Source organism: Onthophagus taurus, chromosome 1, assembly GCF_036711975.1.
Source record: "Onthophagus taurus isolate NC chromosome 1, IU_Otau_3.0, whole genome shotgun sequence".
NCBI classification, from domain to species: Eukaryota; Metazoa; Arthropoda; class Insecta; order Coleoptera; family Scarabaeidae; genus Onthophagus; species Onthophagus taurus.
In genome coordinates, this window is record NC_091966.1 from 23,697,768 (window position 1) to 23,715,010 (window position 17,243).

General features: G+C 33.3%; 1 protein-coding gene across 1 annotated transcript in view; it reads left to right on the forward strand.

Moving 5' to 3' along the window:
• LOC111425462 (calpain C) overlaps positions 1-8,183 on the forward strand; it is a 145,886-nt gene extending 137,703 nt beyond the window's left edge. Inside the window, exons 5-9 of the mRNA XM_023059918.2 lie at positions 3,137-3,395; positions 6,630-7,529; positions 7,581-7,845; positions 7,899-7,957; positions 8,011-8,183. Coding sequence (XP_022915686.1) covers positions 3,137-3,395; positions 6,630-7,529; positions 7,581-7,845; positions 7,899-7,957; positions 8,011-8,037 — 1,510 coding nt within the window. The 3' untranslated portion in view covers positions 8,038-8,183. The remainder of the gene's footprint in view (positions 1-3,136; positions 3,396-6,629; positions 7,530-7,580; positions 7,846-7,898; positions 7,958-8,010) is intronic.
• The last annotated feature ends 9,060 nt before the right edge of the window (positions 8,184-17,243 follow it).

The following is a 17,243-nucleotide window of genomic DNA, read 5'->3' on the forward strand; positions in this document are numbered from 1 at the left end:
CTCTTAGCAATTTCTTGCAATAAATAAATTTTTGCACGTCTGTCCATTCCAATAAAACAGCGTTTTCTTCGAATTCTTCCATCCAGGTGTCTATCGCACAATCACCTTTGCCATCAAAGGGTCGAATCGTGTCTTCGATATCCCTGAATGTCATCATAAACTTCGTCGTCATGCATAAATCATCTTCGTACGTTTTAGTTTTCTTCTTATTCGTCGTCTTTGGTGTAGTCCTAGAACCACAACTTCGTCTTTCGTCTACATTTTCATCATCATCGGTGCCGTCATCGTCGTCTCCATTGTTGTCATCAGTATCATGGTTTTCTTGCATCTCTTCATTACTCTTACCTCCGCTGTTGCTTTTTCGTGTTCTTCGATAGCTTTCATACTCAACGCTAATTTATTCAAATCGCTCAAGGTCATGCAAACCTTCTTCGGTATCTCGTCGACAGTAACACTATCAAAATCGACATGTAACACACAACAACATGCAACCAGATCTTTCAGCGTTAGGTTCTCTTTGATGTATTTTAATTTATTGTTAAAATCATCGGAGTCTTCGTCAAATGAGAACCCTTGAAACTCTCTTAATCTTTGTCGATTTCTTCGGTCGCCATCGTATTCAAAAATCAATCTATGTAAGGCTTTGATTGCATGCGTGGGTGCCGATTTAATATTAGCATTAATTGTAGGATTATTTGACAAACTTTCCATCGTAAAATAAAAATAAAGTTCACCTGATAAACGTCCTTTGTTCTTATAAAAATCGAACCCGACACATGTGTTGTCTCGCCACGTACGCCCTTCGCCGTTTTACCACAGGTTTTACACTGATTTCAGATATTTATCTCACCGCTGCAATTGTTATTCGTTAAATTAAAGTCAGCTTTCTTGTAACAGATATATTGGTTTTACTCAGAACACAAAAAAGAACATGTAACTGATTAAACTAAACGCTATACATTATTTGGTCCACACGACACTTCCTTCTTCTTCCGATCATCATCGGAAGAAGAAGGAACACCGACTTGTTTTAGTTCGTACATCCCGTCTCTACACGCCACCTATTGTCGTTCGCCAACACATTCTACCATAGTTGCGTCGAGAGATCTGAATAGGTATGTATGTGGAACCAATGTTACTCTTCTGGACGATTCCCACAATCTGAACATCAAAATATATCGCCTTTTTGGATAGTTACTTCCAAGTACTTTCAATCGTCGGTATAATTTTTCTACTGAAAGTAAGACTTAGGTAGCGACCAACGTATCTATACTTGGTTACAAATACTAATTTAAACCTGTTGTGAACCTTACACCGTTATGAGATATCATTAGTTTCTTTGATATATCGGCCTGTTACGTTTCCAATGTTCAAATAAGCTAGAACGAGGAGGTCTGCACTAAAAAAAATCATTGTCAGGACGCTTTTCTTACCGCTCTTCTTGTTTCTTAAATTCTTCTATTTCCACCCCGAGACTACTTTTGAAATTGAGATTGTCACGTTTTTGACAATACACATATCGCATAAGTGTGAAAACGTTCCCAGTTTAGTAGTACTGGAAACTAATACTACCATGAACTTGGCAGTCGTCTCCACGAACATCCACATCTATAAGCAATTCATCTATAAGTGACGGTTGACATATATTATCAGCAGATAGAAGAAAGAACTTAAAGAAAAAGTACAAGAAAGTAAGGTAAGACAGGAAGCTTGTTGTACCCAATATTAGTCTTATTGGCTAACATTTTCTGCATATTGATGATATTCACAACTCCTGTAAAGTGCTTAAAGCTTAAGAACTAGAGTGAAGCAAAAGTATGGGTAGAAACTGAATGATCGTCATTGCCAGAAAAATTCTAAATATATTAAAAGGACAGAGCTAACATGAAATACAAAACTATATGATTAAATTTATATGGGATGAATCGAAAGCGTTGCCAATTTTTTTATTTTAACATTAAAAAAGTTTAGAAACATAACTGCATCACTTGCAATCGACTTACTCAACAAAAGATTTACTTTACTAGATCCAACATTTATAGACCATAAGTCAATTAATAAAAGATATGAATTGCTCCAATAAAAATTCGAATTTATCATGGTGAAAACTCAAGAAACAAGGAATATTACATAGACACCATTAAAACTTCAAAAGTTATTAAAAATGAAAGCGTTATATAAGACATGTTGGCTAATTCGTTCTATTTTATTCTAACTCACAATTTTTCAATCTATATTAATCTAGAAATAATCTCTTAATTTGCATAATAAAACCTAAAACATATTGTAATTTTTTCAATGACTTATTAAGAATCATTCTTTTTTTCATCTTAACTACCGGATTTATTTCTCATTGGCCACCCACAGTAAACAAATCGTTTTTGCCGTTAACTACAATCGTAAATCTGTCAGAGTAAATTTTAAGCTTACGGGCACATCCTTCGTTCTTAATGTTCTTTAGTACGAGTACCTTGTAATCTTCACTAATATTATTTATTTTTTATACTAAAAATTAAACTAAAATTTCAAGTATGTTGGAAATACCTAACCCATATATTTCAGTATAATGTTTATACCGATAAAAGTGTCTAAAACACGTAAAAAGATTTCGAGTTGTTGTTAAGATATGAAACGATTAAGCATAACTGTTTTCGTCGTATCTCCTATTGTTCCAACGTAACCGAACCGAAAATATCTTTGATAGTGGTTGAAATACCCGTTATTTCCTCAGTAAAAGAGCATGAACTAACTTTCATCGATAAAAAAAATGTTATATCAACACCGCTTTTTACAAAACTTACATATTCAGTCAGTGACCCTTAAGTTAATACGTAATTCTTGTAATTTCATAAATATTCCACGCATACCCGTAAAACGTAAAATAGATTTAAATTCACGATTGCAAATAATAAACGTTCTTTGCCTTCTAAATAAACCGTCCACGCCAATTTGCAATAATGAACAAACTCGAAGAACTTTAACTCTCATCAAGAGGTATCTTCTTCAGTTTAAATTCTTCCATTTACGTGACGACATCCTGTCGTCGGTCACATCAAAAAGGTTACAAATACAACTCGGTTTAATTAAAATAATTGTGTCCATTGTAGATAGGTAAACGTTTTCTATTCCTTTATAGATTACATGGATCTTACGAAGCTTTAAAATACGGCTCTTTACTCGATGGACTCGCTGATTTAACAGGAGGTATCACCGAAAGTATACAAATCAAACAGGATATCACGGCGTGTGCTCGTCTTTTACACAAATTACTGGATATGACCTCTATAATTACTGCAACAGTTCAACCACCAAATTATCAAGTACGAGCTCATGTTGAAAAATTAGCTAATGGTATACAAATAGGAACAAACTATCGAATTTATGCAGTGGAAAGAGTAAGTAAATCATTAAAGTATTTTGATATGATAAAAAGTAGTTGCTGTTTAAAATATAAAAATTAAACAATAATTAACTTAATTTTAAATAAATTGCGATTTAAATTAAAAAAATCTGTGAAATAAGGCAAATGCTGTGTCTTAGTGCGACTCTTTTAAACTTGCACAAAATCTCCATATAGACCTCATTTAATCTGCATTAAAGTTTTGAATTCGCCATTATTCCTCCAACTTGATGTGGGTATAATTATAATATATATTATAGCATATTATAATATATATTGATATATTACAGCAAATCAAAATCTCTATAATGTCTGCGTACAGTCCCTATTAAGTTTACATAGATACAATTCTGTGTAATATCATTAACATTATCTGTGCATCAAGTTATCACCATATTTCTTTAAGTTATATTTGGACAAAGTCTCCATCAAGACTGTATTAAGATTGTATCATATTTTTATCGAATCTACATTTATAGAGGACTGCATCAATACTCCTTCAAGATTGTAGTCCCTAAACAGTCTGTATCAAATTTCGATTGTGTTTCCCGACTTGATAAATTCAATAAGCTCTGTACAGAGTCAAGATTCCACTAAATATACATCACCAGGACTACATCATATCACTATCGGGTTTGCATCAAAATAGCATGTAGGGGTGGCAAAAAAACATTTTCAAATCCGTATGAAATCTCCAAACAGTCCTTTTAAACCTGCATCAAGTTATAGAAATCTTCATTAAATCACTATTGTGTATCTGACTTGATAAATGTATGTTGTCTCGATCAAGTATTCGTTTAATTTTTATCATGTCCATATGAAATGTTTAATAGGTCTGCATCCAAACAACTCCAGATAAAGTTCTCATCACCTGTCAATCAGTCCATACCAAGTTTATTAAACCATATTTGTACGGAATCAGTTATCTAAGTAAGACTGGTTCATATCTCTATTTGGTCCACATTTACAAGTGTTACAAGATGCTTTCAAAACGGCATAAAATCGTCGTATAGTAAGATGTCTATCATGCATTCGCGAAGTCTCCATCGAGACAAGTGCGTATAAAGTGTACCTCACCGCTACATTAAGCGTCAATGTTAACTCGCCATCCAGTCTGCATCAAGACTACATCAAGTATCTAATGAGTCAACGTTAAATTTATCTAAGAGTGTAGATACATTTTGCCTCTGTCATCTCTATCTTACAACTGCATCAAGTTTCTATCAAAATTACATCAGAACAACTCCGTATAATGGCTACATTGTCACTACATCAAGTTGTCGTCTTATTTTGGTCAAAGCAAGCATGTATACATTCAAGTCTGCAAAATATTGCATCATATCTATAGCGCAAGCTCATCGCCGAGCTCACTCGATATGACTAAAATGGACATCTGCTAATATAAATATCTGAAATGTAAAGTTTAATACACTCTACCAATCAGTATTTATCTATTATCAGTATGAATTAAAAAATCATCAGAATTACTTTAACATTGTTACCATGGCTAAGCGCTCTCAGTGTTTAATAGTTGGATTTATCTGTCGGATAAATTTATCAGGAAGTGTTAAAAGTGGGTCTTATAGTTATTTTAATTCTTATTATTACGTAAATTATTTAAAACATTTAGTCTTTTATTGCAGAATTACAAATAAATGTGGCCAACTAAACTTAACGTAATTTTCTTTTAAGCTGCCTTCCTCGTCTCACAGTGTTCTGAACCCCGCATTGGTCTCTTGTGTCGAAGTTCTTAATTCTCTCCCATCTAGTCTTTCCTGAGATTGTCCTCGATTGGGCGAATGCATATCCTATATATCTGCACTTTACTATACACACGGATGGATTTGTTCGAGCAAACAGTATCTCGTAGGCAGCCATAATTGCGGACACTTTGTTGATCTGACTTTTCAGGACTTTTGCATGATCGTAGTTGCTTGATATGTGCTTGTTCGATGGAGGTGTTGTTGCTTTGCTCGCTTAATAGAACCTGTGAAGTTGTCAACGTAGCATACTAAGTAGATTTTCGTTTGGCCAAGTTTATATTCTGCGTTTGAAGTTATCACTTTCTCGATTATTTTGTCCATTAATAAGTTAAACAAAGTGGGCTGGGACTATCGCCTTTTTTTTGTTTCATTTCTATATGTATATTTGTGGAATATACATGGATGTCTGTAATGTAATGTTTTATAAATACTTGTGCAGCAGATGTCCGACTCTGGATTTAGCTCTTTCTTGCTTAGATTTTGCTGTATATCACTGAATAATTTTCATATGTCGATGTCCTCTGTCTTTTTTTCTATGTTTCGGAGAATGCACATATATCGCACATGTTATGGTTTCTCATTTGAATCGTAATCTCCTCAAAAAACGAATACAACGTTCAAAAACGTTGTATTCCAACAGCCTAGGCACCACGCTTTCGCTTTTTCTCTCATTATCCCTTATCATAGCATTTTTCATAATATTTGTAATCCATCCATAATTTGAACCGCGTTTCTTTCAGTACCTTGAACCAAATTACGGTTTCCTATAAGCAGGAACTAACCTAATCTATTCCCTTCATTGTTCCTCCTTTATTTGGCCTTGAGACCGGCAGTGATAACTAGTGAGTTACTCAATCCCCCCACTGACCATCTTAGGCGAAATTGCATCTATTACAGCAGTGTTTAATGTCTTTGATGTCGTCACAGATTGTTATCACTTGTAGTCATATGAAAGAACTTGAAATCTTTGTATTCATTAAAAATAGTTATTTCGAAAGCTTTTCTGTTGTTAAAAAAATGAAACTAAATCTGGAAACTGATTGGAGTATTTAATGTTTCTGGTGTTATGTTGGAACCTTCTATAGAAACAAGTTCAAATTTTTTAAGACACTCTTTTAAAAGACGTGAGATATAACTTGCAAGTTTTTAGTTTAAGCTTAATATCTAGTTTAGAACTATTAAAAATTATCAGAAATCACCCCAAATCAAGAATAAACAAAAAAAATGTTTAAAGTCTAACTGTAAGATCAATTAATATCTAAAACCGTTCGCAAATAAATACATAATTAACGATTAAATATCGAATCGTTGAAAAATATGAAATCTTATAAATTGGCGTACTTTTATGATTATTGTTCTAGAATTTTTTAAAATGGTTAGGTTGAAAATTAATTAATATCGCGTACAATTAACATTTAACTAAATCACTGTAAAGATAAATAATTTAAAACCATTTATTTTTTTAGGTGGAAAAATTTAGTGGAGAAGCAGTTCAGTTAATAAAACTAAGAAATCCTTTAGGTACTTCAAACGAGTATACAGGATCTTGGTCTTTAGATTCAACAGAATGGTCCGATGTAAATCCATTGGAACAAGAACGTGTTCAAGCTAAGCTAACAGAAGATGAATTTTGGGTTGCTTACGCTGATTTTATAAAAACGTTTACAAATTTAGAAGTTGTCCACTTAGATAGCGATACAAGTCGAGATGAACCAAGTCTTCATAATAAAAACACGTGGCAAATGAGATTGTATCAAGGAAATTGGCAAAAAGGAGTTTCTGGTGGTGGATGTAGAAATAATCCGGATACGTTTCATATAAACCCTCAATTACAATTATTGTTAAGTGAAATGGAGGAAGTTATCGTTTCATTGAATCAACATAGTATAATGGAACCTAAAGTAATCGGGTTCACTGCTTATTCTTTACCAAAAAGTACGACTGAATCTATCGGAAAATTATTTTTTAAGAAAAATAAATCACTTATTAACTCGCAATACACAAACAGTAGACAAGTAAGTCATCGATGTCAATTAGAACAAGGTGGATATTTAATTCTTCCTACAACTTTCGAACCTGGCCAAGAATCAGGGTTTACACTTCGCGTTTATTCGAGTAAACCGTTAAAATTAAAACTTTTGGATACACCACCTTATCTTGTTAAATCTGCAATAGTTAAAGCACCACCATTATTAGACGGGAAAAGTTTTAGCCAATACGAAGCTGTTTTTCTACAATTAGCAGATGAACATCGAACTGTAAACGCTTTTGAATTACAAGAATTATTAGACGCCTGTCTTCCAAATGATTATATTAAAAGTTGTGCTTCAATTGAAGTTTGCAGACAAGTCGTTTTAACACTCGATGTAAGTCAATTGTTGCTTTTTTGTCTTTTGACAAACTAAATTCTATTTTAGACAACTGGTACTGGTCGATTAAAATTTAGCGATTTTAAAGATCTTATGTGTAGTCTTAAACATTGGCAGACAGCTTTTAAAAGTCATACGAAAGAAAAAACAGGAATCTTGAAAGCAGAACGTTTACGAGACGCATTACTCGAAGTCGGATTTCAATTAAGCAGTGACGTTTTAGCTATTTTAATATTGCGATATATGAGAAAAGATGGCACTTTACGTTTTGGTGATTTTGTATCTGCAATACTTCATCTTACAGTATCATTTAGTAAGTTTTTGAATCGTTCATTATTTTCTGATAATAATTAAAAATGTTTTTAGGTATATTTGAAACTAAGGATCCTTTACAAAATGGTAATATTAAATTGAGTTTGGCAGAGGTATGTTGTGAGAAAGTGTTGGAGCTTTTTTTTAATAATTATTTTTTCTCCAGTGGCTAAAATCATCGTTGACTTGCTAAAATGCGCTCTTTTTGATGAAAACTGTATATACCAAAAGCAGAAGATGACTACGTATTTATAAATTGTAGATTTAAGTTGTAACATATTTTCTATTATTAGTATTTATGTAAAACCTGTGACACAATAAATATTTTTGTACATAATATTTCTTTGAATATGCTTTTTATTTTGTGCCTCAAAAATGCTTCCAAATGTTGAACAATTAAAAGCTGTTTTTTGAATTAAAAAATGTACAGTTCAAACGAGTCTTTTGATAATATACGAAATCAGTGTCTGCTTAGAAATCGTAAATTCAATGATTGCACTATGATATTAGTTGTAATTTCAATTTATTTAGTTCAATAATACAGCACAAAATATATGTACAAAAAAGAGATAAAAAACAAAAAGATTTCTAAGTTTTTAATACAGATGCAAATCCAAAGAGACAAATTTTAACTAATTTTCATATAAACTAATTTACTGGTCGATCTAGCTGTGTAGTTTGGTCCCCTAAACCCAAAAATCACATTTAAAATTTTTTCTATGGATACGTTTTGGAGCTATGATTGCAGCATATCTCGAGTTAGAGATGACCGATCTGGTCGTGCTATTCATCAAATTAAAGAGTATTGTATAGCCAATCAATGGTATTAATACTTATTCCAATCGGTTCGGTAGTTTTAAAACAATGGCCCATAATATGTGAAAAAGGGATTTTTTTAGACAAAATGTGAACCAAAATTCATTCAATATCCGTGGAGAGTCGCAGAAAAATTCTTTATTCCTTCTACGTAAAGTTTGCTCTTTTTAGAAGACAACAAGGTACGCAGGATGAGAATCGGTGGAGAAATTACCAAAAATTGTGATCTTCTATATGTGAGAGCACAGCTTTTTCTTGTACAGGATGTCCCAATTACGATGTCCACATAGGCTATCTCCGAAACTAAAAGAGATAGAAAAAAAGTACCTTACATGTCATGATCTCGTTTTTCGAGTAAATGCTAATGCCGAAAACTCCGAACAGCTATCGTCTTTTGTTTTCGCCCTATCGGCAAAAACTAAAAATTTTCGAATATCTCACTTATTATCAAAGAGGGAGTATTATAAATAAAACATTATATGGGCAACTTTTTACGAAGAATTCAGTGGGGTAGGTAGAATTTTTTTCCCACCTTTTATTTTCGAGATTGTAGACGTAACTTTATTTTTTTAAATGGAAACCATAGTTGTCTATGACCTAAAATAATTTGTTATTTTCTTCTGATCACAAATATATATAGTTTGTAGGGTATATTTCTTATAGTTATTGAATAATTAATAAAAATTCATTTTGTTCTATCTAAAACTAATGTATGTATTTAAAAGTTAATGTTGCTATGGTGATAACCATACATACTATGATGGAACATAATGTATCAAATAACTGCCAAAGTTTGTATTTAAAAATTCGATAACAACTCTGGCATTATGAGCTGGTACGATGCACCAGCATGTTAGGTGTCAAAGTATAACAAAACTGAATAAAACTTTACAATGAATTTCGAAAATTATGAAAAATGTAACATAATGGAATGCTATATGTTATCAGATAAGAATGCGACGTTAGCCGCGGAATTATATTTCACAAGGTATCCGGAAAGAAGACAACCGCACGTAAGAACCTTCAGCCGGTTAGCAGAAAATTTAATAGATTTTTGGTCCTTCCCCAAACCACGTGCAAAAACATACCAAGATGGCCTGCAAGAGGATGAAGTCAATGTGTTGGCTTCAGTTGCGATAAATCCATCAACATCGTGCAGAGAAATTGAACAAGACGTCTGACCCAAAAGCCGCTGCTCCAGAATATGAAATAAAATTATGTGTAAACCATACAAAGCGGTGCTGACTCATTATTTACGTGCCGGAGATGTCAATCCAAGATTAGAATTTTGTAGATGATATTTAGAAAAATTAAATAATCTGCTGTTTGTTCAAAATGTCATCTGGACCAATGAAGTCTCTGAGTGTTCGAAGAAGGTTGGGGTTCAATGTATGGTATGCCCTTTTAGATAATAGAATGTTGGCATATAGTATCTACCATAAAAACTTAAACTCAGGTAATACCTCAATATATCAAGGCAGCACATTGTGCCTTTGGTCGACAATTTGCCATTAAATAAGTCTCAAATGATATATTTTCAATATGACGGAGCACCAGCACATAATGCCAGAGTTGTTAGTGAATTTTTAAATACTACTACAAACTTTGGCAATAATTGGAAACAATGGGCACGTTCAGCCGGTGTCAACTGTTGAGTTGCTATATTAGCAGTCGCGGCTGAACGATACGCTAAGTCAGCGCTGTTACGCAGCAGTTTAGTAAATATCTCAGCGTAAGTAATCTGCGCTTAGTTTGTCAGCGGTTATGAAATTCTAGGTTAGGATTAATATTTTTTGTTTCTCCTCTTTAATTTTGAAAACTGGCAGAACTGTATAAAATGAAATGAGCCTTAAAATCAACATCATCATCCATTATCTCTTGTAATAACACAAAATTTTCAAAAATATTATTGTTAGCCATAGTTTTAGGTTATGCTGAACGGCTAAGTCTCAATTGCTTGTTCAGCCGATTTCGTTCCGCTGTATTAAAGTTCATACAACTAGCTGACTGATTTAATTCAACTGTTGACACCTGCTGAACGTACCCAATGTTTTCCATCATGGTATGGTTATCACCATAACAACATTAAGTTTTAAATACATACAATAGTTTTAGAAAGAACAAAAAAAAATGATACATTATGTTCCATCATAGTATGTATGGTTATCACCATAGCAACATTAACTTTTAAATACATACATTAGTTTTAGATAGAACAAAATGAATTTTTGTTAATTATTCAATAACTATAAGAAATATACCCCACAAACTATATATATTTGTTATCAGAAGAAAATAACAAATTATTTTAGGTCATGGCCAACTATGGTTTCCATTTAAAAAAATAAAGTTACGTCTCAAATCTCGAAAATAAAAGATGGGAAAAAAATTCTACCTACGCCACTGAATTCTTCGTAAAAAGTTGCCCATATAATGTTTTATTTATAATACTCCATCTTTGATAATAAGTGAGATATTCGCGATTGTCGTTTTCGCAAAATTTTTAGTTTTTGCCGATAGGGCGAAAACAAAAGACGATAACTGTTCGAAGTTTTCGGTATTAGCAGTTTCTCGAAAAACGAGATCATGACATGTAAGCTACTTTTTTTCTATCTCTTTTAGTTTCGGTGATAGCCTATGCGGACATCAAAATATGGGACACCTGTTTCGTACGTTTCTGAGATTTTACGTGTAGGAGCTATTCATCCCATGCAATCTTTCGATTTAAAATAATTTCAAAATGGCTGCCATATCCAGTGTAGCGGAAGTAACCTACAACTTCGTTATTTTAAACGGAATGCTGCATTTTTTATTGGATATTTGAATTGAAAAACACTTTTTTTAATAAAAAATCGCAATACAAAATTCACTCAAACGCCTTGGAAGATGCTTTTACAATAGGAAGATGCCCAGGTTTTTCCTGTTTCTATATTTTTCGGTATTCCTAACGTATATTGCCGTTTTACTTAGTGAATTCAGTTTAGCTGAAAAAGGATATTTGAGGTACCAGTGCATTTTATTATTCTTGGAAAATTATCGGTTTTAGAACAAAGGATCTTCGGATACAGGTTTGTCCCATCTTTTTTTACCTACTTGAACAATATTAAAATAAATACATTTCTCTTGGAAAAGGGAGCATCATAAAAAACCCCACTGTGCCATAACGGAAGGTTTCGTGGAGAGTAAGATTGCTAGAGTTATTCATTCGAGTTCCATATTCAGCGTTAAACAGTTGTTCACAAATTGTATCGTGTAATATAATTTAATTATATACTTGATTATAAAATGTGTAAAAGACAACGAGTTTTTGAATGTGAAAACGACCCCCTTAATTTCTGTTATGTGTGTGGTGAATGTCGTCAAGAAAAACATGCGTAAATTTACTAATTCGGTACAAGTAAATTATCTCCAATATTTTGAAATAGCAACTGAAAATCTTCAAGAACAATTGACACCAAGTTTTTTATGTCTTAATTGCCATATAAATCTTAGTGGATGGGCGCTCGCAGCGCCAGAGTATGTATTTCATGTTAATAATACCGGTGTCCGCCGGGAAGGTATACTACTTTGTTTTGCCGCCATTTTGGTAAACATTAGTCTTGACAGTTTATATTTGGCAGTCGTGAAGTAGAGACGTGGCAAATTTATTATGGAAAAATATTCGGTAAACCAACGTGTTTTAATCGTTAAAACATTTTATCAAAATCAATCATCGATTACTGTGATCATGAGAAAGTTACGTGAAATTTTTGGGAGAAACAACGTGCCAACAAGACGCACTATTTATCGTGTAGTGCATGATTTCGAAGAAAGAGAGACTGTAGCTGATAGGCCCAAGCATGGACCACAACGTACTGCAAGATCGGCTGAAAACATTACTGCTGCTCAAGAAAGTGTAGAAGACAATTCATCAACCTCAATTCGACGCCGTGCTCAGGAGCTTGGTCTTCAAAGAACAACTTTGGCCACAATTTTGCACAAGGATTTGCATTTGTTTCCATTTAAGATTCAGTTGACACAAGAGCTTCTTCCAGAAGACCATTTACGCCGCCGTACATATGCCAATAGGATGTTACAGCTCGCCCATGACAACCCCGATTTTCATGAAAAAATCATAATGAGTGACGAGGCACATTTTCATTTGAATGGATATGTGAATAAACAGAATAGTCGGTTCTGAGCAATGGAAAACCCTCAAATTATCCATCAGTCACCTTTGCATCCATTAAAAGTGACAGTCTGGTGTGCAATTTGGTCAGGAGGAATCAGTGGAGCTTACTTCTTTGAAACTGAAAACGGCGTAACGGTAACTGTCAATGGGGAGCGATATCGTGATATGATTGAAAACTTTTTAACGCCACAACTGCATGCTTTGGGCTTGATACAGCCAGGATTACAATGGAATTACTACGAGACCTCTTTCCACAACAAGTTATTTCAAGAAATGGTGATGTTGATTGGCCTCCACGGTCGCCTGATTTGACTGCTCCGGACTTCTTTTTGTGGGGATATCTGAAAAGCAAGGTTTATGCAAACAAACCAGAAACGCTGGAGCATATCAAATAAAATATTCGTGATGAAATTAATGAAATACCGCGTGAAATGTGTGAGAATGTAATGAAAAATGTGCTCAAAAGGGCTCGCATTTGTGAGGCTAACAGAGGCGGAGATTTATCTGATATTGCATTCCATACATAATTGCCGACATTAAATAAAACATTTATCAATATAAGATCCATTCTCTTTCATTTAATCAGAAATTATAAACAAACAAAGTAGTATAATTACAATAACCGACCGCGTTGGTTTGTTTTTAAAAAGAGTTTTATTTTCAAAAACAATTACACGGAAAATTAAAGTAATTACGAATCACAATTTTAACGAATTAAGATGTGGGTTATTAAGAGGTTGATTAATAACTGAATAAACAATAGATTTGTACGTGCTTTTATACTTTTTAACGTTTATCTCTTCTTCTGGTTTCGGATTACAGCCACTTGTTGGTGTCATCCTCTCTACGCGTCTGGTAACACCTCCCGCCTTAAGTTGGAAGGTCGCAGCCAACGATGAGATCCTTCCTTTCTTTTTGGTGCGTCTTGGGATTTCAATTCTTCCTCCCTTCCCGTGTAGTTTCCAATGAGGCATTTCCTCCTCCGCATTGCTGATGTTAATCTTGTTGATTTGAAAAACCCTATTTTGGAGAGTTTTCGAATGGGTCTTGAGAATTTCATAATTCCATCTCACTTCGCATTCTTGGGAAATTTGAATGAGATGTGGCCCCGTTATTATTTGATTTTCCTTTCTTTCCTCGCATGTTGTTACTCATTGGAACTTATTTTTTGTATTGACGGCAATGCTCTTTTATCAATTTGGTGTTTACATTGTCCCTTTTGGTATCTGTGTTTGAGTAATTGATATTCGCATGGAGTGCCCATTTGAATATCTTTGCTGGTTGTTTGACATAGAAACTTTTTGTCCTTTATTTCTTGACATTTGTCTCCACTACTAATGTACCGCACATTATTTTCGGCAAGGTACTGGTTTTGGATATTTAGGATTCCAATGGATGAATTAAAAGATTGTGGGATCGGAAAAATCTGATAATATTGGTATGTTTCATTTTCGCAAAGGGGAATTTCGATGATAAAGTGTATTTTAGTACCCTTACTGTATGCCTTTATTGTTAACGTTCTTTCAAGCGCATAGATACTATCTTCCGTAATAGGTAACGGTAATTTTTCTCGTTTGGTTTCTCGTTCAATTTTTAATAATTCCATCAGTAACAATTCGGTATCTAACATTGTTGGGTGGTAAGTTTGTAATTTTGCGAATGATTTCGCTGTTATTACCTTTTTCATGATGGTATTGATAGTAGTAATTTCGTTCGTTAAAGCGAATATAATGCCGTAAAGATTCATCTTTTTGTTGGTTTCAATTGCGAAAAAGCTAACATTTTGTAGTGCCTTTCCCAGTTGTAGAACAACTGCAGAACTTCAGAACAATTTGGTTTCTTTGCAAAATGTCTATATTACGTTTAAATTCATTAACGGCTTTGCTTGAAAGCGAAATTTGATCCTTTTGAATTTTGATAATCTTTTCTTGATTCTTCGCTGAAGCTTCTATAGCTTTATCGTATCTTTCCGCGTCCTCTTGATCCAAGTTGCCGGAAATTGCCTTGATAATACATCCAAGGAAATTTGCCGCTCCTCTACGTGATCTTATTTTGGGTAATAATTGGTTTTTATTAGAGTTCATCAGTTGTCGGTTTGTGTCTAATGATGACAAAGCATTTTCCAACTCTTAATAATGGGTCTTTGCCTCCTTGCTGTTGTTTAATACTTCGTGTAGTTCATCACATCGATTGTTCATATAATTGATTTCTTCGAGTAGCGGTTTTATGTCATATTGGGTGATTATTGTCCAAGTTGAGATTTTATTCTCGGCCGTGCCCAGACATAATGGAAAAAGTGGTTCTTTTATTTCCATCAATTTGACTTCTGCTACTGCTCCGATGACAGCGCATCTAGAACAAATCCATGCTTCAGGTGTCGTTGATGATACGTTTGATTACCTCTTTTTGTGCTCACCTCTACGGTGTTATTATCATTAACTTTAAGGATAGTGTAAGGACCGAAAAATGGTTTCATGAGTTTACTGCTTTTAGTGACGTTTTCTACATAAACTTTTTCTCCTACTACCCACTCTGTTTCTTTTGTTTTCTCATTTGTTTTCTTTGAGTGTTTTCTTTTCTTACTTCATCTTTTGCTTTTATTTTATTATAGAGCAATTTCATCCTTTCTTTATGCTTACTGATCTGATCTTGATAAGTTATTTGATCGTAGAATAAGTTTAGAGGATTTCTCATTTTTATATGACCAAATATTATTTCTATCGGTGTCATTCCAGTGGCATTACAAATGCTGTTATTGTATGCTATCAGGGCTGTCTTCATTTGTTGTTCTTTCTGTTTACCTTCGGTATCTCCCATGCATCTTAAATGCTCAATAAGAGTTGAATGAAATCTTTCGATATTCGATTGGGATTCCGGGTTTTTGGCTGTTCCAAAGTGTAATTTGATTTTATGGAGTTCGGCTAGTTCCTTTAATAGTTTGTTGTTAAACTCCGTTCCTTGGTCACTTATTATTTCGTTTGGAACTCCGTAATATGAAAAATATGAGTATATACTCATAAAACTACTACTACTACTCTCTACTCTATTAAATATATTTGTTGAACTATTTAATTTATATATGTTTTACACAAAAGTTGGAATAGATTGCATTATTTCACATTTTTTATTAATATTTAATATTATTCTTAAATGACTTAATAAATTATTGATAGATGGCGCCATATGTTTTTTTTTGAATTCAAATAAACATAGCAACATTTGTTTGTATTCAAAAATTTTCTGCAGTGTCGCTTTAAAAATCCTGTTTTTAAGATGAATTACGAAAATTTTGAAAAGTTTAACATGTTAGAATGTTACATATTAAAAAAATTATTTGTTTTTAAATACCAGAAGTTATCTCCTTATTTAATTGTTAACTTTTTAGATTTTACCTACCGCCGCGTAACTTACAGGAAACTGTAAATTTAATTTCGTCGACGACACTAGGTGGAAATTTTATAAAAAAAGTTTATTTTTAGCTTTATTCTAAAACAATAAGAAATAGACCTTCCGAACCCTACATTTTTGTAATTAGAAAAAAATAAAGAATTTAATAAGCGAATAATCAGTGGTTAAAAAAAATCAAAATTGTCATGATATCTCAAAATCTAAAACCGTCATCAAATTCTCTGTAAAAAAGTGTCCATATAATGTCTTAGTTATAATACTCCACCTAGAATAATAACCAAGATAATTGCACTTGCTGGTTTTACGATATTTTCAATTTTGGCCTCTAGGGGAAAAACAAAAGACGATAGCGCTATGAGGTTTTCGGCATTAGCAGTTTCTCGAAAAACGAGATCATGACATGCAAGCTACTTTTTTTCTAACTCTTATAGCTTCCTAGTTAGCCTATTCGGACATCGAATTTGAACCACCCTGTACAATACATTCATTTTAAATGTAATTTTAGCAGAAAAAAGACACCTGTATATACAGGTTGTCACACAAGAATGCCGCAAGATGTAACTCTGTCATTTACATTCCGATTTTCATGAGCGAAATATCAAATGAAAAGGTTTGATGAATACATGATTCTTGCTACAAATAAACTTTTTCCAACGCCATCTACAATTTCAAGCGATTATTAACTTTTGATTTTCAAATTGCTTGGTATATTTTTCTTCGCGTTATTGGATAGAGATTCCTTTTCTGAATCCATTAATGTACAATACATCAACATTCATTGTAATTGTAGCATAGAAAAACATTAAAACAGTTTCCTTACATTCTCTTAAAGTTAGTTGTGTTATACTGTAGTGTGCCATGGGAAAAAATAAAAAAACAACTTATAAGTATCATTTACAACTGCTTCGGTCATTAAAATTACATTTAATGACTGTTATCAGTTTTCCGCGTTATTTTGTTCCATGGTACACACAGTATTACAGAAGTGACTAAGACAATGTTCG